Source organism: Oncorhynchus kisutch, linkage group LG13 (genome assembly GCF_002021735.2).
Source record: "Oncorhynchus kisutch isolate 150728-3 linkage group LG13, Okis_V2, whole genome shotgun sequence".
NCBI classification, from domain to species: Eukaryota; Metazoa; Chordata; class Actinopteri; order Salmoniformes; family Salmonidae; genus Oncorhynchus; species Oncorhynchus kisutch.
In genome coordinates, this window is record NC_034186.2 from 38,340,344 (window position 1) to 38,365,470 (window position 25,127).

Here is a 25,127-nt window from a genome sequence, read left to right on the forward strand (position 1 = left end):
TTTGAAATCACTTTCCTTATCACTATATTTTTGGAAGCGGGACTGAAAATGACCTGATGGTTCAGAAGAGGTATTTGCCTACCAGGCCATTGCAGTTTTATATTATAGATTCTTTATGATCACTTTCTCAAATACATCTATGTAGCCTAATACCACTCTTCCGTCTCATTTTGTACGTTTGTATTGAACTGTTGTTGATGCATTTAATCTGTTTTAGCCTGCTCAGGGAATACGGATGAAAAATAGCTTCATAGATAACTAGCAGTTTATTAACACTGACATGAGAACAGAATATGAGTAATGTGTAGTGTCAATGTCAACTAAATGGGGTGAAGAAATTTCTAATTTATTAATCCCGGCCCAATTTCACTCTTTGGGGATATTTATTGATACATTAGAGATGTTTGCAAGCACAAGCTCGTATTTCACATTAAAACGTAGGCCTAACTATTTACATTGCAGTCAACATGTCATGTTACACAACATACTTTTAATGTCTGTTGCGTAATACATGTGCTAAGTCAGGAATCTGTACAATGGCTTGCCTCTTAAAGATGTGTGTGTGGAGGTGCTGAGACGGTGGTTGTCAGTCAAGTTATTTTAGCTGGTCCTCTAAACTGTACTGCAAGGCTAGGAGATTTGACCATGTTCTTTGTGGGGAAAAGTGCTGACTTTGACAAAAGGCAAGCCAATAATTCAGGACATAACTCCCATGAATCAGTCTGAGGGACTGCTGCTCAGCTATGGGTGAAAATGAAAGTTCAGTTTACTAGGGGGGCCCAGCCGGTGTCAGCTGCATCAGTGTGCACATTGCATTGAATATACATAAATGTACAGGAGTGCATGATCTTTATACATGTGTAGACTAGACAGAAGTCATGCTATTCTGTCATTGGGATTTGTACTTTTATAGCCTATTACATAAATAGGCTTACTGATGGAGTGTTAGTAATTTGACTAGTGATGTTTAATTTAGACTCGATCCAACTAGCAAATAGGCAAACATCGCTTTCCACAGACATGCAGTCAAAGCTTTCCGTGTAGGAATGTCAACGGACATATGATGTATAATTGTCTTCTCACGCAGTCACAGAGAACCATTAGCATCTCTGGAGACCCACAGTCATTTTTGATATAGCTTGACAAAGTCTCTCAGGCAGATTGATATCGCTAGCTACATTCTGTCTGAATGAATCTGCAAGCCAGAATGTTCAAAGACTGTTGTCCATTTGAGCTCTTTGGAGAGAAAATCAGCATTATTTTTCAAGACATAGACAATGTATACTTCACATTGACTTTAAGGGTTGATAATGTAGGCTACTGGTGACAGAACAGTTCCCCAACATCTACCCAAGCAGACGATGTAGCTACTGTTGTGGAAAAATTCTACTGGAGATAATTTGGCTTCCCTGCTGACATTTCCTTGTTTATTGAAGCTAGCGTGTGTCAGGAAGGATTCTTCTAACATTACAGGTCCTTTCACTGTGCTATCTTGACTTCACAGTTGAGTCTAAATGTAGTATTTCACTCATACTTTCACCGCACGCACAATACGGTCATGTGTGTTTCCTCTTCTGGTGTAGAGCTTCCGATTCAAAGGTTCAGCTGTTGTAGTTGATAAGCCATAATGGGGTGGTTGTAGGTTGCTCCACAGACCTCTTCAATATGCTGTTGCCTGCTCTAAAAAGGTCTTTCTCTGGCCAATGTTTGGTCGGATAAAAGATCATAAAAGTGCATTCTGTCTTGACAGCTTTACGATTGAAAATAAGTAGACTAGCCTAAGCCAGCCCACCAATAAGCCACGGCTATTAATTATATCAGCATCACTTATGGAAAGTGAAACCAAGATAATCAGATTGTCACTGCTGAATAAGGATCAAATCAAAATGATTGGTTGATTGTGCCCATTGTTCTGTGAAAATGTCAGCTGTAACATATGGCCTCACCGTGTTGTTGAGTTTTAGTTTTACACGAGATCATCATGTACTTAGTGAGAACATGGTGTGGGAGTCACTGTGGTTTGTTAAATAATCATCTCACCATTTTGTTCCATTCAGGCCTTCACACTCAAGCAACCATAATTTTTCTCTTTAGATCAATGAACAGTCAGGCTGACAGGCCTTAGTGAGATTAATTCTATCTCCTCTCCTCGGTCCCCTCATCCCTCCCCCCCCAGAGTCCACACTTCAGTACCTCCTCTCCATTGTGAGTCAGTGAATCCCTTGGCTTACCCACTCGTTCCTCAGCATCCATCCCTCTTTCCTTATCTCTCCCTCTGTTCTTTGCTGTAGGCAGCTGTTGTCAGAAATGCTGACAGAGGCACAATGGTGTGCTTCGCTGCGTAATTTGCCATTGATCCATTTGCCTTCCTCCCGTTCTCTCCTCTTTCTCCCTCGCAAACGACGTGCTACTCTCAGGGTTTCTGTAAATCTCGCTGGACAGTGCTTTGACCGGAGTCCTCTCTGATCTTTTTGCGTCATCTTATAACAGGCTAATTGTGTGCTTTTGCGTGCATATACTGATGTTGGCATTGCCTCAGGATATGTGGGTAAATTGACTACATGAGTATGAATGTCTTTGTTTTTTGGCTGCTCTTTTGGCTTCCCTTGTCTGTGTGTTTTCATGTAGGCCCAGTTTTCCAGTTTAATTATATTGAAGAACCATGGAGGCACCATCATCCCCTCTGCACTGCATGTGTCGTTGCCAGTCTGCACGTGAGGGCAGAGCTCAGCTTCAGACTTTATTACACAGATGACATCACTATCACGCTGCCCTGTTGTGTACCCAAATCAAAGGTTGCTGATTCTAATTACACAGCTCTGTGCACACTGCCAATTGGAGCGGTTATTATTTCACATCCTGGTACTAGAGTCTGAGATAATCCAGAGCCGTTTGAACCTAGCCCGTCCCCACTAAACCGTCTATCAAAACTGCTCCTCTGTCTCCCGCTCTAATTCCTCTGTATTTTATCTTCAAATACGTTACGACTTCAAAGTTATTTAAAAATCCCCTCCAGAGTCTACATGACACAGTGAAATTCTTTGGACTGGGAGTTCTCTATATCAGTGCTTAAGTCAGGCTGGCGGAAGAACATTTTATATCCATACACAAAGGCATGAGGAGAGCTTATCTCACAGTCTTGACTGCTTTACTGGTCTCTAAATATGAAAGTAGATGGAGCAACAGTTTCTCTTAAGCATGGGAGGGATTCAGGGGATATTAGTACACATACAGGGGTCATTTTTGAGAGTAGTAGCCATCTGTGCTAATGCTAAGGATGCTGCGGCACACTGGATTACTTATGCCAGTATCATTCAATCTCTCATCATTATGGGTCGGAATCCAGACATTATCCTAGAACTCCTCAGGGGTTAGTAACGTCAACTATGAGCACAGTTACATGCACACAATAATATGATTGTGAATAGTCAGATTCATGTAATAGTTTGTTTAAAACGTTTACATGCTTTGCAAGAAGAACGATTTCCCTAATAATAATGTTTACATGGACACACCTGAAATCAGGCTACATGATGGATAATTTTATAAATGCAGAAAATTGCCAATCATAATAAATGTTCTACCAGGCCTATTTGAATCTGAGTTCAGATGTACAGTATACATTTTGTATGTGAAAACTCTTTCTAAGATGCATACTTTCAGTTTTTCCCAAACTCGTGAATAAGAGGGAGGCTTGCGCTACTGGTGCTGGCACATGTGCACATCAAATGCATAGCTGGAACTCTGATTTTAAGCTGTTTATATGTCCTAATTAGAAAGATTGCTCAGAAAACCAGGTGTTTTAATAGGCGTATGCTCATTTTTATTTTGACCTCAGGACGATTAAAGATGAGCAGAGTAATGCCAGGCGGACACTACACGACTTTTAAAATTCTAACATCGCTGAACATCTCACATGAAACAACAGTATTTCCTGTATTTTTTTGTTGTTGTCTTGCCAACGTAGTAGTGCGCACACTAAACAATGTGGCGCAGACGGTGGGGTCACACTACAAGGTTATTTACTTGGTTATGAGGCTCCTCGATACCACGCTGTCTCCTGAAAACAAGGATGTGATAGTTACAACGAGCTGTGGCTCAAAGCAGCCTGAAATGTTTTCAGGCAGACATTCACGCTTGCCATACAGAGTTGAAATATCTAGCCAATACATTTTGAATTGAATAAAGAGCTTGTCAGAGCTGTAGCGATTTGTCACTTTGGCAAGTACATACGCATACCAGTAGTAGTCAAAGCTCTTGCGCGAGAGTCTACACATTCTGGGTGACGCGATACCCTGCATCTCACTGACTTTCTCTCAGGCGGGCTATTGCTGATCATCGTTCTCAATTATTGTAATTGCAAATCTCACGCTACAAGAGCATTGCAGATTTTGTGCCAATTTAAAATCAAACATGTTTGAAGATATTAAGGCGTCTGGATCTGTCCAAAGACGGGATCGGTAGCCCTCAGATTACGTCTATGACCCGCTCACATGAAATGAGCGTCGGTGACGGCCGTGCACCCCGAGTAGGCAACATCGTGGAGATTTTGTCTCGATTTCAAAAACTGGTCTGGCAAAGGGGACAAAATCGTGTATTGTACGCCCGGTTTAAGGTGTTTACATGACTATTTCCAAACTCGATTTACTGCCATAATCTGTTTAGTATCGAATTATGAGTGTGTCTGTAAACATACTCCATGTTACTGGACTACGTGCAGCCGTTCTGCACTGACCTCAAAGCATCACAAGAACATAACTTGCTCTAATGAACTAGATCTGAATTCTGGGTTAGTCAGATGGCAGGTTAGTCTAACTCAGTCAATCATTTACTACACTGAATATTCTGTTACTGATGAATGCAGAGTTGACAGTCAGAGCATCATTGACACAATGTTTCACAAAGTATAGAGATGCTGGGGGGGTTATGAATCTGTAATGGAATTGAACAGTGAGGAAGTTCATTATACAGCTGGCGAACTTACTGAAGGAAGTTCATTCATTATACAGCTGGCGAACTTACTGAACCTTCTCTCCACTGTTTGCTATTCATTCAAAACCATCTCTATCATTCACGACTCTTAGGGCATGCAGTCGACTCTAGTCATTGATTGATTTTAAAGGCTACATTCGCATTGACAAACATTTAAGTAGAGGCAGCGCGACGAGATTTAAATTGACATATGTAGAGAAACTTTTCAATTTACGTTACATCCTTGCCTAACCTTTTTGTTGAGGCTGGCAACGTGACATTGTGGCGCTGCAGCTCCACATTTACCATAAATATCAGTATCAGAGTAGTCACTGACTAGCCAGAAAGCTTGCAAGCTATTCAACAAGGCAAGCAACTTTTCCTCTAAAACATATTCGCTAGCAACGCTCTTGAATAATGCAACCAAACCATATCACTCTTGAGTAATGAAATAATTCACAAGCACGAGCAGACGATTTAAATGTTTTTTCCTCATTCGTACACACATTAGCTAAATGTAGGGTTATCATGTATTTTGCAAGACAATGACATAGCTAACTAGCTATTATAAAATAAAATTGTATTGGTCCCATACACGTGGTTAGCAGATGTTATTGCGAGTGTAGCGAAATGGTAACAGGTCATATCTAACAAATTCCACAACAAAACGTAATACACACAATCTAGTAAAGGAATGGGTTGAGAATATATACAGTGGGGCAAAAAAGTATTTTGTCAGCCACCAATTGTGCAAGTTCTCCCACTTAAAAAGATGAGAGGCCTGTAATTTTCATCATAGGTACACTTCAACTATGACAGACAAAATGAGAAAAAAAATCCAGAAAATCACATTGTAGGATTTTTAATGAATTTATTTGCAAATTATGGTGGAAAATAAGTATTTGGTCAATAACAAAAGTTTATCTCAATACTTTGTTATATACCCTTTGTTGGCAATGACAGAGGTCAAACGTTTTCTGTAAGTCTTCACAAGGTTTTCACACACTGTTGCTGGTACTTTGGCCCATTCCTCCATGCAGATCTCCTCTAGAGCAGTGATGTTTTGGGGCTGTTGCTGGGCAACACGAACTTTCAACTCCCTCCAAAGATTTTCTATGGGGTTGAGATCTAGAGACTGGCTAGGCCACTCCAGGACCTTGAAATGCTTCTTACGAAGCCACTCCTTCGTTGCCCGGGAGGTGTGTTTGGGATCATTGTCATGCTGAAAGACCCAGCCACGTTTCATCTTCAATGCCCTTGCTGATAGTAGGCTTTGTTACTTTGGTCTCAGCTCTCTGCAGGTCATTCACTAGGTCCCCCCATGTGGTTCTGGGATTTTTGCTCACCGTTCTTGTGATCATTTTGACCCCACAGGGAGAGATCTTGCGTGGAGCCCCAGATCGAGGGAGATTATCAGTGGTCTTGTATGTCTTCCATTTCCTAATAATTGCTCCCACAGTTGATTTCTTCAAACCAAGCTGCTTACCTATTGCAGATTGTCTTTCCAGCCTGGTGCAGGTCTACAATTTTGTTTCTGGTGTCCTTTGACAGCTCTTTGGTCTTGGCCATAGTGGAGTTTGGAGTGTGACTGTTTGAGGTTGTGGACAGGTGTCTTTTATACTGATAACAAGTTCAAACAGGTGCCATAAATACAGGTAACGAGTGGAGGACAGAGGAGCATCTTAAAGAAGTTGTTACAGGTCTGTGAGAGCCAGAAATCTTGCTTGTTTGTAGGTGACCAAATACTTATTTTCCACCATAATTTGCAAATAAATTCATAAAAAATCCTACAATGTGATTTTCTGGATTTTTTTTCTCATTTTGTCTGTCATAGTTGACGTGTACCTATGATGAAAATTACAGGCCTCTCTCATCTTTTTAAGTGGGAGAACTTGCACAATTGGTGGCTGACTAAATACTTTTTTGCCCCACTGTAAGTATAAAATATATGGATGAGCAGTGACAGAGCGGCTAAGATGCAATAGATAGTGAAGTATACAGTATACAGTATATACATATGAGATGAATAATGCGAGATGTAAACATTCTTATAGTGGCATTATTAAAGTGTCTAGTGTTCCATTTATTAAAGTGGCCAATGATATTAAGTCTGTAGGTCGGCAGTCTTGGCCTTGAGATAGAAGCTGTTTTTCAATCTCTCTCTCCCAGCTTTGATGCACCTGTACTGACCTAGCCTTCTGGATGGAAGCGGGGTGAACAGGTAGTGGCTTGGGTGATTTATTGTCCTTGATGATCTTTTTTGCCTTCCTGTGACATTGTGTCACGCCTGCTCCCGCTCCCCCCACCCCCCACTAGGCTGCCCTGCATCACTCACTCCTGCCATCATCTATTACACACACCTGCCTTCCCTTGTCACGCGCATTAGCGATATTTGACTCACCTGGACTCACTCATCACCTGTTTATTACCTCCCCTATATTTGTCAGTTCCCCTGCTCTGTTCCCTGCTGATGCATTGATTGTTATTTGTCTGAGTTACCCGTGTGCTGATGCTGTTCCTGTCTCGTTCCATGTCTGTTCTTTATTAAATGTTTGACTCCCCTTACCTGCTTCATCTCTCCAGCGTCATCCCTGTGACACATGGGGTGTTGTTGGTGTCCTGGGGGGCATGTAATTTGCCCCCGGTGATGCGGTGTGCAGACCGCACCACCCTCAGGAGAGCCCTGCGGTTGTGGGCGGTGCAGTTGCCGTACCAGGCGGTGATACAGCCCGACAGGATGCGCTCAATTGTGCACCTGTAAAAGTTAGTGAGGATTTTCGGTGACAAGCCACATTTTTTCAGCCTCCTGAGTAGAGGTCGACTGATTATGATTTTTCAACGCCAATACCGATTATTGGAGGACCAAAAAAAGCAGATACCGATTATTCGGCCGATTTATTTATTTGTAATAATGACAATTACAACAATACTGAATGAACACTTATTTTAACTTAATATAATACATCAATAAAATCAATTTAGCCTCAAATAAATAATGAAACATGTTCAATTGGGTTTAAATAATGCAAAAACAAAGTGTTGGAGAAGAAAGTAAAAGTGCAATATGTGCCATGTAAGATAGCTAACGTTTAAGTTCCTTGCTCAGAACATGAGAAGATATGAAAGCTGGTGGTTCCTTTTAACATAAGTCTTCAATATTCCCAGGTAATACGTTTTAGGTTGTAGTTATTATAGGACTTATAGGACTATTTCTCTCTATACCATTTGTATTTCATTAACCTTTGACTATTGGATGTTCTTATAGGCACTTTAGTATTGCCAGTGTAACAGTATAGCTTCTATCCCTCTCCTCGCCGCTACCTGGGCTCGAACCAGGAACACATCGACAGCAGCCACCCTCAAAGCAGCGTTACCCATGCAGAGCAAGGGGAACAACTACTCCAAGTCTCAGAGCGAGTGACGTTTGAAACGCTATTAGCGTGCACCCTGGTAACTAGCTAGCCATTTCACATCGGTTACACCAGCCTAATCTCGGGAGTCGATAGGCTTGAAGTCATAAACAGCGCAATGCTTGAAGCATTGCGAAGAGCTGCTGGCAAAACGCACAAAAGTGCTGTTTGAATGAATGCTTACGAGCCTGCTACCATCGTTCAGTCAGACTGCTCTATCAAATCATAGACTTAATTACAACATAATAACACACAGAAATACGAGCCTTAGGTCATTAATATGGTCGAATTCGGAATCTATTCTTTCAGTGAAATATGGAACCGTTCCGTATTTGCTCTAACGGATGGCATCCCTAAGTCTAAATATTGCTGTTACATTGCACAACCTTAAATGTTATGTCATAATTATGTAAAATTCTGGCAAATTAGTTCGCAATGAGCCAGGCGGCCCAAACTGTTGCATATACCCTGACTCTGCGTGCAATGAATGCCAGAGAAGTGACACAATTTCACCTGGTTAATATTGCCTGCTAACCTTTCTTTTAGCTAAATATGCAGGTTTAAAAATATATACTTCTGTGTATTGATTTTAAGAAAGGCATTGATGTTTATTGTTAGGTACTAGTTGGAGCAACGACAGTCCTTTTCGCGAATGTGCACCGCATCGATTATATGCAACGCAGGACACACTAGATAAACTAGTAATATCATCAACCATTATGATTATGATTGATTGATTGTTTTTTATAAGATAAGTTTAATGCTAGCTAGCAACTTACCTTGGCTTCTTACTGCATTCGCGTAACAGGCAGGCTCCTCGTGAGGCAGGTGGTTAGAGCGTTGGACTAGTTAACCGTAAGGTTGCAAGATTGAATCCCTGAGCTGACAAGGTAAAAATCTGTCGTTCTGCCCCTGAAGAAGGAAGTTAACCCACCATTCCTAGGCCGTCATTGAAAAGAAGAATGTGTTCTTAACTGACTTGCCTCGTTAAATAAAGTTGTAAAAAAATCAATTAAAAAAACGTGGCAAAATCGGCATTCAAAAATACAGATTTCTGATTGTTATGAGAACTTGAAATCGGCCCTAATTAATCGGCCGTTCCGATGAATCGGTTGACCACTACTCCTGAGGTTGAAGAGGTGCTGTTGCGCCATCTTCACCACACTGTCTGTGTGTGTGGACCATTTCAGTTTGTCGGTGATATGTACAACGAGGAACTTAAATTTCCACCTTCTCCACTGCTGTCCCGTCGATGTGGATAGAGGGGTGCTCCCTTTGCTGTTTACTGAAGTCCACGATCATCTCTTTTGTTTTGCTGACATTGAGTGAGAGGTTAATTTCGCTGACACCACACTCCGAGGGCCCTCACCACCTCCCTGTAGGCTGTCTCGTCGTTGTTGGTAATCAGGCCTACCGCTGTAGTGTCGTCTACAAACTTGGCCTCGCAGTCGTGGGTGAACAGGGAGTACAGGAGAGAGCTGAGAACGCACCCTTGTGCCCAGTGTTGAGGATCAGCGGAGTGGATCTGTTGTTTCCTACCTTCACCACCTGGGGGCGGCTCATCAGGAAGTCCAGGACCCAGTTGCACAGGGCGGGGTCAAGACCCAGGGCCTCAAGTTTAATTATGAGTTTGGATTGCACTATGCTGTTGAATGCTGAGCTGTAGTCAATGAACAGCATTCGTACATAGGTATTCCTCTTGTCCTGATGGGATAGGGCAGTGTGATGGCGATTGCATCGTCTCTAGACCTATTCGGTCAGTAAGCAAATTGAAGTGGGTCTAGGGTCACAGGTGTGGTTGAGGTGATATGATCCTTGACAAGTCTCTCTAAGCACTTCATGATGACGGAAGTGAGTGCTACGGGGTGATAGTCATTTATTTCAGTTACCTTAGCTTTCTTGGGAACAGGAACAATGGTGGCCCTCTTGAAGCATGTAGGAACAGCAGACTGGGATAGGGAGCGCTTGAATATGTCCGTAAATACACCAGCCAGCTGGTCTGCACATGCTATGAGGACGCGGCTGGGCCGGCAGCCTTGTGAGGGTTAACATGTTTAAATGTTTTAACTTTAATACACACATTAATGTTTACCCCTCTCATACTAATATATAAGTAAGGTTTCAGTGTATTAAAGTTACCATAGAACAAACCAGGCTTAATTTGATCAATATCATGGAAGTCATTACATGAGGTAAATGGAAAATTGCAACTGAAAACGTTGATAATTGAGTTGATTAGCTTCTTGCTGCATGCTTCTTGCCTGGATGGCGGCTCAGAACAGCCAATGGTGAAAGCTTTCCTTTCTTAAAGCTACCTTCAGAATATAACTGTAAGCTGTCAACTGTCGGGCAAGTGTTGTGTGCCACTTCTGGAGGTAGCGTTTGAGACATGAGAAATACACAAGTTGTGTGTAGAGCATTGCATAATATATTTTTGATCACTTACCCCCACATTACACATTATACATTAACATTTTGTTGTTAGATTCTGTGGTTGTCAGTGGAGGCTGCTGAGAGGAAGACGACTAGTAATATTGGCTGGAACGGAGTGAATGGAATGGCATCAAACACATGGAAACCTTGTGTTTGATGTATTTGATACCATTCCACTCAAGCCATTACAACGAGCCCGTTCTACACAATTAAGGTGCCACCAACATCCTGTGCTATGCATAATAAAGATCTGTTTGGATTTATAGGTGCTGCATGGTCAATCCGATGTCTGCATTGGCCGTACAGCATTTACGGTGAGGCCTCTGAAGAAGTCAGGGCTTTCATACTTCTTGCGCTTCCTGCCCCCACCTACCGTCAACCAATCATGTCAAAGCGGAGCTATACGGAGCCCTCCGCATTGTTACAAATTTGGGAGGCGCATGGCGATGTGGTACGGAGCTAAATTTGGCCTCAACATGCCTCCGGAGGCTCTGCGATTCCGTCACACCCTCTATACGAAGCATAAATTGGCTCTTATCCTTACTCTCTAGAATAGTGTTACCCCTAGTGGGGTTTCGGGGAAACTGCAGTGGGATCGCCAAAATAAATCAAATCCATTTTAAAATGTATTGGGGGGGGGGGGGGATCAAAAAATTGAGAGTACAGATTATTGTATGGGACAATATGCAATCGTTTTTTTGAGAAATGTAATGAATCGATGGTTATTTGTTGATGTAAATATCCACATTTACAGATTTCTTTTAAGGTTGTGTCATTTAGATTTGGGGTGGGATGAGGTTGTGAGAAATTCTTGTTTTTTTAAAATGGGGTCCCCAGAAATTCTTGTGGTCCCAGGTGAAAAAGTTTGAATACTACTGCTTTAGAAGCTGCCTTCATACTTCAGAATTCTCTGAAGTAATTGCAAAAGGCTTTAAGATCTATCATCCATCCTCCCCTCTACAAATTCATCCTTAATCAGCAGCTGTGTCACATTATATCTGGTTGTTTTTTTCAGACAGTCAAGATTTAAGAGAGGTGTATTTTTATAACATGGTCTAGATGTGTTCTTAGTACACCCATCCTCCTGACAGATTCACATAATTAGTCGGCCCAGTATTGACACATCGTGCTCTGCAGATGGTCGTATTCTGTCTACTGTAGGTCTTGGAACGGATGAGTCCTATTCATCAGCATACCACACCCTGTTATGTCACAACATTTGGTTAGAGAAACTGGCTATGATTAAGCACGCCAATCCATGTTAATGTGTGTTGACATCTGTGTGTGCTGGAGCATGTTGTTTATCAGACCACGGTCTTTGTCTGTCCCAGCCAAGCAGGGTTTCTGGGTGAATGACAGAGTCATGCTGGGTCCATCTCCAGCATACTGTCCATCATTCCCATTGAGACAGATAGGAGACTGAGCATTGAGTCAGAGGGCAGCCAGTGTCAGAGACAACAGAGGCTCCACTCAGGCAGGCAGTGTTAAGCCCTAAGGAGTTAATGTTAGAGCCCTGTGAAGCAGTGCATTGTGGACTTGGAGAGACTGGCTTGCCTTTACTGCTGCATTTTATAAGGGTCAAGCCCTTACATGTACATCAATGCATCCTTTTTGAGAAAGTTCAAATTGCTAATGTGTATCTTGCAGTAGCCTAAAATTAGGATTTGGCTGTAAGTGACCGCATTCCAGGCCATGACAAGACACAGGAGGTCTGTGGAGATTTTGAGTCTATAAGTCTACAGTCATTGAGACCCAAGCAGTCGGCAGAGCGGACTAGGTATTAATAAAGATACAATGTATTAATTTGCTTTGAATTTCCATCTCAATGGCTGAGTTCAGTTTGGGTTGTGGTTTTGAAAGAAAATGTACTAAGCACTTTTGCCATCTGGTCTCAATGGATCAGTCTTTTAAAAATGTCAAAAGTTAGAGAAGCAGTATTGACCATGTAGCCTAGCCATTGTCTTTCATGGAGAGGAAAGGCCACAAAAATGTTGTTTTTGGCAATGGGTAGTCAGTGTGCCAATACACCAGGTTCCATCTTGAGTTTCACTATATTGTTATTGTCCTGCTTTCAAAGGAAACAACACCTACTTGTCCTGAGAAGCCTCTATTATGTCCTGTCCTTCATGTCAGCTGAGTTAGGGGATTACAGTACTACTCATTGAGTGACTTTGACTTGGACGCGATGTTGCTTAGACTAGTGTTGGTCTATTCTGAAGCTCCATTATGGAACAAAGAGACCACATAACCCAATATATTTTATAGGGTTCAGGTCACTTTAGCAGTTTCACCCCTGGGCAGTTATCTCCATTGCTGCACCATCGAACGTTCTACATTCCAATTTGGATGTCAGAGTCTATTTTTATTTTTTTATGACTCAGTCAATCCAGGAAGTGAATTGAATTTCCATTCATATTAGTTATTTCTTTCAATCCCTAAACTGACTGAATTAAAAAGGAATTGACCTCAACCCTTTATGTTTTGGGTTCCCAAACATACAATGGCCCAAACATACAGTATAATGCTAGTGTCTTTAGAAGACACCATTGAGATGACTGTGCTGGCAGACTCCATTGAGCAGCAGCTCAGCCCACCCATAGGTCTCAATGACTGTTGCTTTTTATTAACTCAGAGCTGCTATTGATCAAAATGGAGCCTCAGTTGGCTTCATGAAAAGCTATACATCTCCCCCAGGCACAGGCTGTATCCACTGTCAGCTATATACTGACTGCATATTACATGTCACTAAGTGGTTATGTTGACTAGACTATAATTTCAATGCAAGAATGAATTGTGTTTTAAGTTGTGGTATGGTTTGCCCATTTAAGATGTGTTTTGGAGTGCTAGTCCAGCCATTCTCTATCTGTGGGTTACTGGTATGTCATCTGTTGTCGTGTGGGTAATACAGGGTAATACTGCCGGTTACTGTAATTGCAAGGAATGTGTTAAGCCTAAACGGTTTAGCATTAGTAAAGTTGATGGTTTCTTAATTATGAGTGTGGTCACTCAGTAGTCTCAGTTGGGGAGGAATGGGTGAAATCCGACAATTTAGTGACGTCTTGGTCACACTGGAGCAGACAGAGTCAATTACCTCACTACCGCAACTTTCCACCCCGACTTGGACCAAAAACAGAGGAGGAGGGAAGGAGAGAGCAACTTGTGATCTAGAGAGAGAGACCAAGGTGTTGTCCACCATCAGGGTTTTGTGGTGGTCCGTCTACTTCTGTGGATTCAATAGTCAACAACATACAGGCCGTGCTCTTTTTCAAACCTAATTTTGTTGCCCTGCTTTTGTTTTGGCCTAACTTTAATTGCAGCGGAATGAGTAAAATGAATAAAATATAGGCATACTTAAACTGAAGGCACAAGCAGCAAATATAATTGTTGTGTGTGACTAGGGCTGTGACGGTCTTGGAATTTGAGGTTACTGTAATTGGCCAGGCCAATATACACATTGACCGACATAACCGTTCAGGGGAGGTAAAAAAAAAAAAAAAAAGAGGGGCGGGGGTCACAATTCTGTTTGTAACTTGTTTACATGGATATGCTTCTTAATTCAAATGTATTTTAAACAAGCAATTACACTTCATTACTATCATGGCATTTCATTATTATTTTTCAGGTTATTACTTCTAAATATGAATCAACAAATGCATAAATGCCGGGTTGGAGAGGATCTTGTAACTGCTGCTGCAGTCATTCGATGGCAGTGGTATTGACATATTGAGATAAATAATGTAGCTTAAACCTCTGAAAATAGGACTTTTACAAGATTAAATCATGACAGGAACGTTTTGATTCTTATTAAAGAGTCCAGACAGGCTACTTTATGAAACTTTTTGAATCAACATATACACTTACCATGAGTGTATGAAACATTAGGATTGAAACAATACCTATTGGTGACTTGGCAAATACTACTGTATACACTGAGTCTACAAAACATTAAGAACACCTGCTCTTTCCATGACAGACTGACCAGGTGAATCCAGGTGAAAGCTATGATTCCTTATTGATTTCACTTGTTAAATTAACTTCAATCAGTGTAGATAAAGGGGAGGAGACAGGCTAAATAAGGATTTTTAAGCCTTGAGACATGGATTGTGTATGTGTGCCATTCAGAGTGTGAATGCTGATTTTCATCTTTTGTCTTGCCCGAACACACACCCCCATAAAAGCACCCATCAGTCAAAGCCACCAGCATATGTCAGACACAAGCAAATATTTCTCCATTATTTATTTTATTTTTTTAAAATCTAGGCTTACCTTAACACTTTCCGAAATTAGGCTATAAGATAAATGATGAAGGGGACAGCTATGCTATAGTATGGAGATGAAACTGACAATCATTAACATAGAAACAAATACACATGTCCATAGCCTAGCCTATTCATCAACGGCACTGATTATCAAGGGTGTTAGAAAGATTTTTCAGACACTGTGAGGAACTATTATAATGCATGAGGTGAAGAACAAATGACTGAGAAGCCTAGCAGGGCTCTGTCAACAGGACAGAGAAACAAGACACGCTCATTAACACATGGATGGCGAAAATGATGGTATGAAATACACCAAAAACTTTTTTCTCACAAGTGTAGCAGGTTGTGAACTCTGTAAACAACTATTCCACTCTGAGAATGAGAATGGTAAATTGCTGTAATTAATACATGCATTAACAGAAATGTATGTAACCAAATGACAGGGATTAACAGTAAATGGCCTGTTTTACAAACAGTAGGCTACCAAATGGGCAATCATAAAAGTGCATTGTGGGCTGACACGGTATAACCTAGGCTACTATTCTATTTGCAGGAATAGGATGGCGGTAACAAAATGTGGTCCCGCCTAGGGCAGCTTATTGGCAAGGACCGGGCCTGATCAGCGTTTATTAGTCTATAAATTAAGAAAAGATTCAGTATCAAATTATGCCAGGTTGGAGAGGATTGGTGCATTGCCCATTTGACACAACATTAGTGCATTATAGGCCTCAGAGCCGGAACGACCTCGTTGACTGCTGATGAATAATTCATATATAGTCATACACTTCCAACCTTTTTTAAAAGAAGACAGATGTATTTATTTACTAACAAGCAATGAAAACGTGTGTTTAAAAAATATATTTTTACTGAAGTGCCATAGCCTATAGCGCTCTACACCCAATCTACGCTGAACAAAAATATAAACACAACATGTACATTTAGTGTGTGGAATGAAGGCAGAATGTGTCTGATTCCAGGTATATGTGCATACTCATAAAATCCAGTTGACCTCAATTGGGGAGCCATGGAAACCAGGGAATGGGGAGTGGACGGGGAGTGTGTGCAGTTGCATCTAGGAGGATTTGGCTTTGTTTGTGATAGGGCTGACCCCATTTAGTCGACTGGTCGATTTGTTTCGTCGATAGGCTGTTGGTCGACAGATGTTTTTAGTCGAGCAGTGACATATATATATATATATATATTTTTTTTATTGCACACAAGATACCTGTCTGATTTGCTCCTCTCTCTGTGGACTAATCCATTAAGGAGGCCACGGTCCAAGAAAAAGAGGAGTGTGTCTCAGCTGCACAAGGCACGTCTCTCCAGAATGCGCCCTCTCCCACCATTTAGTCATTTAGTCATTTAGGCATAGTCATTGTTTCATAACTTGTGTGCATTGTTTGCTGTGTCTGTCAATTCCCCATTACATATATCACTAGTAGTAGCCTACATTTTAACATTAATTCCCATAATTTTTGTTTAGTTATGGTATTTCGGTTAAGACATGTATTATTATTATTTATTATTATTATTATTATAGTAATTTACCGTTCTCATTGATGGGGTGGACACGTTGTTTGCAGAACTCACAACCTCTGCTAGACTTTTGAGAAACACATTTTTGTTCATTTCATTCCATTTCCAAGTTATCGTCTTTTGTTTGAAACGCTCCTGTCGATGTTGACTAAGGACGAGCACTTGTTCACCCGTATATAAGTAGGACTAGTCTACATGGTCTGCACACAAATGTAGGCCTATAATGTAGGGACGTTTTGATTTAGTATTTCTGATTGTCTTAACTACCACTAATGAGCTGTGGAGCATTACCCCCCCAAAATGTCTTCACCTCAAACAGCAAGTAAACAGTGCCTGTTAGAATCAATTGAGATAGACAATAGTTCCTAAAAAGTATTTGAAAAATATTTTCAGCTCGCTCTTTTTCAATAACCACTCGGCATGAAAACGAAAAATATAATGCTCTGACCCAGTGGAAACGTCATAAAATACCTGATTTACTTCTTATCCCTTGCACAAATAGCCTACAGCTGTGTCTGTCCCGAGCTCACTGGTGCAGGAAACTCTGAGGCCCAGAATATTTTATACAATGTTGCAAGTTTGCTAGCACAAGATTCCAGCCAACCCAGTTGATAGTTGAGGATGATTGCATGAGAAAGTCAACAGTACAATATAGACCATAATACAGCCATCTCCCGAGTGGCGCAGCGGTCTAAGGCACTGTATCTCAGTGCAAGAGGCGTCACTATAGTCCCTGGTTCGTATACAGGCTGTATCACATCCGGCCGTGATTGGGAGTCCCATAGGGCGGGGCACAATTGGCCCAGCATCGTCCAGGTTTGGCTGGGCTACTATTTACCATATATAAATTCTACAAACTGCAAACCCAGAGCAAGAATAGGTAAATAAACTATCAGTTTAAGCGTGTGATAGGGAGAGGTACGCCGGTAAGGTGAGGCTGAACTATCACACACAGTAGGCTTGTTCATTCTCCCCTGGTCTGTTAAGTTTAGACACTTGGGCTCATTTAGCTGATGGCCAGGAGGCACTGAGCGAGTGACCTTGAGGGAAGTGACTGATGCACGTGGAAATTAGCGAGAGGACAGGACACCTCCAGAATGCCTTTGTCCCTCCCTGTCATCCACTACTAATGGACTCGCTGCTAATGGCTTTATGTGGCAAAAAAGCTAACAGATTACCTGGTCTGCTTAGTACTTCCCAGGACTGGTTGGTTTTTATTGTGATGAGTAGGCTATATTTGTTTATCCCCTGCACAGCTTTGTAATACATGGGGATGGTCTTCACTGGTTCTGCCATGTAATCGACATGGTTCATTGACTAGACCTCATTCCCTCCCTAGGTCAGGAGCACATGGGAGTGACAGATCCCATTGGAAACCTCACCAGTACCATATCTGCCTTGTAGGTTTCAAGGTCTTCTTCACACAATGACGCAATCAGTACTCTCAAAGAACTGGAAAATGGACCGAAGAAGTGCTCCAGTCACCATCATGGGATTTGAAGGCAACAAAATGGAAAAGAAACCAGTGAAGCTTGTTGCAAATCCATATAGATTACGACCAGTCAGTCAGACCTTTATGGTGGCGAAGATCTGAGGAAGGGTTCACAAAAAAAAAAATGCCTGGAAACCTGTGGCGTAATAATAACACATGGCTGGCTGTCTGAACGGCTGTAGGCATGCAGAAGCAAAATGGCTCTAGTCTAGTAAGATACCAGGGGAAACGAGCCCACTGTTCACAGGGCAAAATGACAGGGGGGCTTTTATAAAGAAAACAGGAATGGAGGAAAGACTTAGGGTCTGCCCGGTAACAAGGAGGATAGGCACCTCTCTCCTCTCACTCTAACCATCTGCATTGTCAACATTCTCAGTCTCAACGTGGTTGGATGTAATGTAATATTTTTTTCTTTATGCAATGTTCTAGCCTGCCTGCAGAAGGATTGCATTGGCACGTTTTGGCTTGATCATCCCTCAGCAAAGCTGTGTGTGACAGAGGGAGCGAGTGAATTAGAGAGCTGGAGGGGAGGAGAGAGAGGAGGGCTGGCTAAGTCACATGGGCAACCAGAGGAAGCAGGCAGGCAGACTTTAGCACATGCAGATTCTCCTCTTTGCGGGCCTCTGTCATCACATCGCCTACTCCCGTTGCCTTTCACACCTGGTGTAGCCTATAACGCATTCTTATTCTAAATGAATGTATTTCTATAGGCCATTCAAATTGCACTATTACTGTCTGCGTGTTACTCATGTTAAATAGACAAGCCTAATAATAACAATATCGGTGTGAACCACTGTCAGCTTTAAATGCCTCAGTCAGTCAGTGTATTGACTCTTGATGTAATCAGCCCACTGGCGTCTAGTGTTAATACTCCTAAGAGTGAACTGAATCAATCAAGCCAGTAGTGTGTTGTGTTGTGTTGTGCTATCTGAGCTCCCCTCTCAGTCCTTCATTATGCTAAGTGGCGAAATTGGCTACAATTATGGATCTATTTCAGGCCAGCTGGGGAGAACAGAACAGCAGAGCTCACTGATTACTTCCTTTGTTGTTTACGTCTTCACATCGCATGGTTTTATGGAATGGTAGAAATGCTGGAGTGGGACTGGGGATGGTTGGATGGTACGGATTACCAGGAGGAATGGGCATGGTATAGTGATTTGGTAACCATCCCCTCCACTACCTGCCCCCCACTGTTTTTTTACACTTAACATATGGGGCTTTTGTTTGTTCCTTCTAACACTAATGATGTGAAGTAATGGAGCCCCTCGTAGGACTCACGCTCTCTCTCTCTCCCTCATCTCTCTCTCTCTCTCTCTCTCTCTCTCTCTCTCTCTCTCTCTCTCTCTCGATCTCTCTCTCTCTCTCTCACACAGACTATTCTGCTAGAAAAGCACACATCACAGAGGTAATGTACTTGCTTATTTTACTTTTATTTAGCCCATATGACCGTGAAATACATTTGACTCTTCCTCCCTGACATGCCCTTTACGTTAACCCCCCTCTCCTCACTGTGATCCTACACACACCATTTCCCTATACTCTGTATGTGTTCTGACTGCTACACACACCATTTCCCTATACTCTGTATGTGTTCTGACTGCTACACACACCATTTCCCTATACTCTGTATGTGTTCTGACTGCTACACACACCATTTTCCTATACTCCGTATGTGTTCTGACTGCTACACACACCATTTTCCTATACTCTGTATGTGTTCTGACTGCTACACACACCATTTCCCTATACTCTGTATGTGTTCTGACTGGTACACACACCGTCTCCATCTACTTTGATCCCCATGCAAGTCAATCCTCATGGTGTGTGATCTCTGTTTGCTACACTCTATATAAAGACTTCAGCATCAGTATGCTCAGGGGTAGTGAGGGAATCTCCATAGGGACTGCTATGGTTATAAGCCCCTTCCATGTTCCACTCTGCCCTGTGATGAGAAGCACCCACTCTCAATTTGGCTGCGTAATCTGGGAGGATAGATGTTAGAAAGAGGAGCTTGAAGGGGCACTCAGTCCACTCAGAAGGCTTAGTGACACATTTACAAAGCGTTCACACCTGTGTCAAGTTTGCACTTGTGATTTTCAAAGGGGAATACAGGACAAAAGAAATCAAAGCTGAAAAACGTGAAACTGTCCTTGTACCTCTATTGATATTCAGGAAAAACTCTAGATCACCTTGACTCCACACACAATCAATACATTTTAAGTTCAGGCTATAACACTCTACAATGTGGAAAAAGTCAAGGGGTCTGAATACTTTCTGAAGGCACTCACTTTCACATACTCTGCTGCTACGCTGTTTGTCTATCCTGATTGCCTAGTCACTTTTACCCCAATCTATATGTACATATTACCTACATTACCTCAACTGCCTCGTACCCCTGCACATTGACTCGGCACCGGTGCTCCTTGTACAGTATATAGCCTCGTTATTGTTATTTTATTGTGTTACTATTTCCTTTTTAAGTAAGCATTTCACGGTAAAGTCTACACCTGGCGCATGTGAATACATTTGATTCAATTGACCTTTTGTTCCTCATTTGATGTGTTTATTATTGAAAAGAACAGGTGGAAACTTCACACTGGTGCTGCAAACGCTTGATAAACACTAACCTCAGGTGTTCGTGTTGTTAGTGTTGTCAGCCCATAGAAGTGAGTATCGGTCTAAATATGTGTCTTAACCACTCTGCTCCATCCTCTGGCCAACAGCTGCCTGGTGTCTCGGGTCTACCAGGCCAGGGGAAGAGGATGGGCCACAGGGGAGTGGATGCGTCCGGAGAGACCACCTACAAGAAGGTAGGCAGTCAGCACCATCTCCCCGGATTTTAGCCAGTCAATCAATGAATTAATCAAGCATATAGGGATCACATATAGTGCCTGCGCCTTTTACAAATGCCTCACAGCAAAGCAGCCAAACCCCCAATAGAACAAGCCAAGACATTGGCAAGGAAAAACTCCCTTGGTAGGCACTTGGCAATGGTCCTTTATGCACAGTTAGGCTACAGCTGTGTGCAGGCAAAGCAGAGAAGGGACATAGCTCTGTAAGCCTGCACACTGTACTCTCCACTTATACTATATGTTTTATGGTCACATACACTTGATAGGTGCAGTGAAGTGTGTTGTTTTACAGTGGCAGTCATAGTAGTACAGCACCCCTGGAGCAAATCAGGGTTAATTGCCTTGCTCAAGGGCACATTGACAGATTTTGGGGGTATTTTTTATATATGTGAGAAGGCATAAAGAAAAGACACTGCAGAGCAATCCGAGTGTGTCTCACAGATAACTACTACTCCGACCCGATTCATCCACCCTGTCTGTCTTTAGCACGTTACACTATAGGTATTCTGGTTTGCGTGTCTGAGTGAGTCAATGTTTTGCCTCTTTAGTGTAGAATTCAGTCCCGTCTGAGAGCTGAGCTAATGGTGCTTGTAAATCGTAAGATTTCTCAATGAATACAAATGAGTGGTAGTCCACCAAGCTCAGAAATGTCTTAAGTATTTCCCTAACCCCCACCATCTCTCTCCTCTCCCCCAGACCACGTCCTCCGCCCTGAAAGGTGCCATCCAGCTGGGCATCGGCTACACGGTGGGCAACCTGAGCTCCAAGCCTGAGAGAGATGTCCTCATGCAGGACTTCTATGTGGTGGAGAGCATCTTCTTCCCCAGGTAACCACACCATCAGGGCAGCACACAGCTTTGTGACTATTAGAATGAGGCCTTTCAAATATATCACAAAACTGATCCTAGAGATGTTCTTTTGATGGTAAGTCGTTCGTTATTTACACTAGAAGGATTCCTTCATAGTGGCGCAGCGGTCTAAGGCATTGCATCTCAGAGCAAGAGGCCTCACTACAGTCCCTGGTTCAATTCCAGGCTGTATCACATCCGGCCGTGATTGGGAGTCCCACAGGGCAGCGCACAATTGGCCCAGCGTTGTCCGGGTTTGGCCGTGATATGCCGTAGTTGTAAATACGAATTTGTTCTTAACTGACTCACCTAGCTAAATAAAGGTTCAATTGAATATATATATTTTTAACCTTTATTTAACTAGGCAAGTCAATTAAACAAATTCTTATTTACAATGACAGCCTACCAAAAGGCCTCCTGCGGGGACGGGGGCTGGGATTAAAAATATAGGACAAAACACACATCACAACAAGAGAGACACCACAGCACTAGATAAAGAGAAACCTAAGATGACAACATAGCATGGCAGAAACACATGACAACACAGCATAATTAATAGCAACACCACATGACAACGACATGGTAGCAGCACAAAACATGGTACAAACATTATTGGGCATCACAAAGGCAAGAAGGTAGAGACAACAATACATCACGCGAAGCAGCCACAACTGTCGGTAAGAGTGTCCATGATTGAGTCTTTGAATGAAGAGATTGAGATAAATCTGTCCAGTTTGAGTGTTTTTGCAGCTCATTCCAGTCACTAGCTGCAGCGAACTGAAAAGAGGTGGGACCCAGGGATATGTGCGCTTTGGGGACCTTTAACAGATAACAGACCTTTTGCATATAATCTGACTGAGCATACAAGTATCTAAGTATCTGACTGAGCGGTGGTAGGCAGAAGCAGGCGCGTAAACATTCATTCAAACAGCACTTTTGTGCGTTTTGCTAGCAGCTTTTGTTGTGCGTCAAGCATTGCACTGTTTATGACTTCAAGCCTATCAACTCCCGAGATGAGGCTGGTGTAACCGAAGTGAAATGGCTAGCTAGTTAGCGCGCGCTAATAGCATTTCAAACGTCACTCGCTCTGAGCCTTCTAGTAGTTGTTCCCCTTGCTCTGCATGGGTAACGCTGCTTCGATGGTGGTTGTTGTCGTTGTGTTGCTGGTTCGAGCCCAGGGAGGAGCGAGGAGAGGGACGGAAGCTATACTGTTACACTGGCAATACTAAAGTGCCTATAAGAACATCTAATAGTCAAAGGTTAATGAAATACAAATGATATAGAGGGAATTAGTCCTATAATTCCTATAATAACTACAACCTAAAACTTCTTACCTGGGAATATTGAAGACTCATGTACCTCTGTTTTGGAGGTGTTCAGAACAAGGTTAAGGGCAGAGAAAGCTTGTTGGACACTAAGAAAGCTTTGTTGTAGAGCATTTAACACAAACTCCCATATCTAAAAGCCTTTCTCCTTCTCTCCTGGTCCCAGTGAAGGCAGCAACCTGACTCCAGCCCACCACTTCCCAGACTTCCGCTTCAAGACGTATGCTCCTGTGGCCTTCCGCTACTTCAGGGAGCTCTTTGGGATCAGGCCTGATGACTACCTGGTAAGAACATGTAACTCTATCCTTTTTCAACCATGACAACAGACATGAACACATAGCATGGTGTCATCATACATTAGATATCCAGAATGAACAGAGGAGCATTCATTTTCTATTTTTGACTTCTATTTTTTACTTAACACTTATTGTTCTTAACTTCTTAAAGCATTGTTGGTTAAGGGCTTGTAAGTAAGCATTTCACTGTAAGGTGCAAGGTGCAATGTTGTATTCAGTGCATTACAAATACAATTTGATTTAATAGGTCAGTGTTGAGGAATGGTTTTAGGGTAGCTAGTGCACCAATTCCTGATCCCACTTTTTATTTTGTTTTATTTATTTAACCTTTATTTAACTAGGCAAGTTAGTTAAGAACAAATTCTTATTTACACTGACGGCCTACCAAAAGGCAGAAGGCCTCCTGCGGGGGCTGGGATTATTATAATAATTGTTTAAAATAATAACAAATAGGACATAACACACATCAGGACAAGAGAGACAAAAACTACATAAAGAGAGACCTAAGACGACAACATAGCATAGCAGCAACACAACATGGCAGCACAAAACATGGTACAAACATTATTGGGCACAGACAACAGCGCAAAAGGCAAGAAGGTAGAGACAACAATACATCACGTGAAGCAGCCACAACTGTCAGTAAGTGGAGAGACCAGTTTACCAGGAGTGTAGAGTGCAGTGATATGTCCTATAAGGAGCATTGGTGGCAAATCTGAATCCTGAATGGTAAAGAACATCTAGCCGCTCGAGAGCACCCTTACCTACCGATCTATAAATGATGTAGGTAGGATGGTCATCTGAATCAGCTTTGATATGTGCTTAGAGAAGGACAGTGTACCTTCTAGCCATACTCCCAAGTACTTGTATGAGGTGACTACCTCAAGATCTAAACCCTCAGAGGTAGTAATCACACCTGTGGGGAGAGGGGCATTCTTCTTACCAATCCACATGATTTTTGTTTTGGAGGTGGAGGTGTTCAGAACAAGGTTAAGGGCAGAGTAAGCTTGTTGGACACTAAGAAAGCTTTGTTGTAGAGCGTTTAACACAACACAAAATACGGGGAGGGGCCAGCTGAGTATAAGACTGTATCGTCTGCATGTAATTGGATGAGAGAGCTTCCTACTGCTTAAGATATGTTGTTGATGTAAATTGAGAAGAGCGTGGGCCCTAGGATTGAGCCTTGGAGTACTCTCTTGGTGACAGAAGCAGGTCTCTGTACAAAAGCTGTTCAGAGGCTCCCTGTATAGAGAGACTGAGGTATCCAGTCCACCTGCTGTGTCCTGGTCTTAGCCAACAATTCCACAGCCTGCTGCCCTCTCCCTCCCTCTCGGTCCAGCCTGCTGCGAGCAGCACAGCAGGCAATGTAGCACCATGACTGGGAGCGTGATTTCTCCCACCAGACAGGCAGGCACGAGTCACTGCTGGAGAGAGATTGGGAAGAATATCAGGAGAGACGGGGGAGGGACAGGCAGGGTTGGAGAGTTTGGGAGAGCGGAAAAAATGGGCTAAGAAATACTGTGTGGATGAATAGGGATATTAGGCAGGGAGAAGCAGAGATGGGGACGGCGAAGGGAGAAGTGGTGAGTAGAGAGGATGAAGGCTGGGGGGGGCCAGAGAAGGGTTGGGGGGTGCTATAAGAAGTCTGGGCAGAGAGATGGTTAGGCCCAGAGGAGGTCTGGGGAAGTTAGTGTGGTGGCAGAGT

The 25,127-nt window shown here is 42.5% G+C and overlaps 1 protein-coding gene across 4 annotated transcripts in view; it reads left to right on the forward strand.

Annotated features, from left to right (window-relative positions):
• The window catches only part of pip5k1ca (phosphatidylinositol-4-phosphate 5-kinase, type I, gamma a), an 80,436-nt gene that overhangs the window by 15,454 nt on the left and 39,855 nt on the right, over positions 1–25,127 (forward strand). For all 4 annotated transcript variants that reach the window (XM_020498818.2, XM_031786181.1, XM_031786180.1 and 1 more), the window contains exons 2-5: positions 19,475–19,506; positions 20,825–20,911; positions 21,650–21,780; positions 23,293–23,410. In XM_020498818.2, the coding sequence (XP_020354407.2) occupies positions 19,475–19,506; positions 20,825–20,911; positions 21,650–21,780; positions 23,293–23,410 (368 nt within the window). The remainder of the gene's footprint in view (positions 1–19,474; positions 19,507–20,824; positions 20,912–21,649; positions 21,781–23,292; positions 23,411–25,127) is intronic.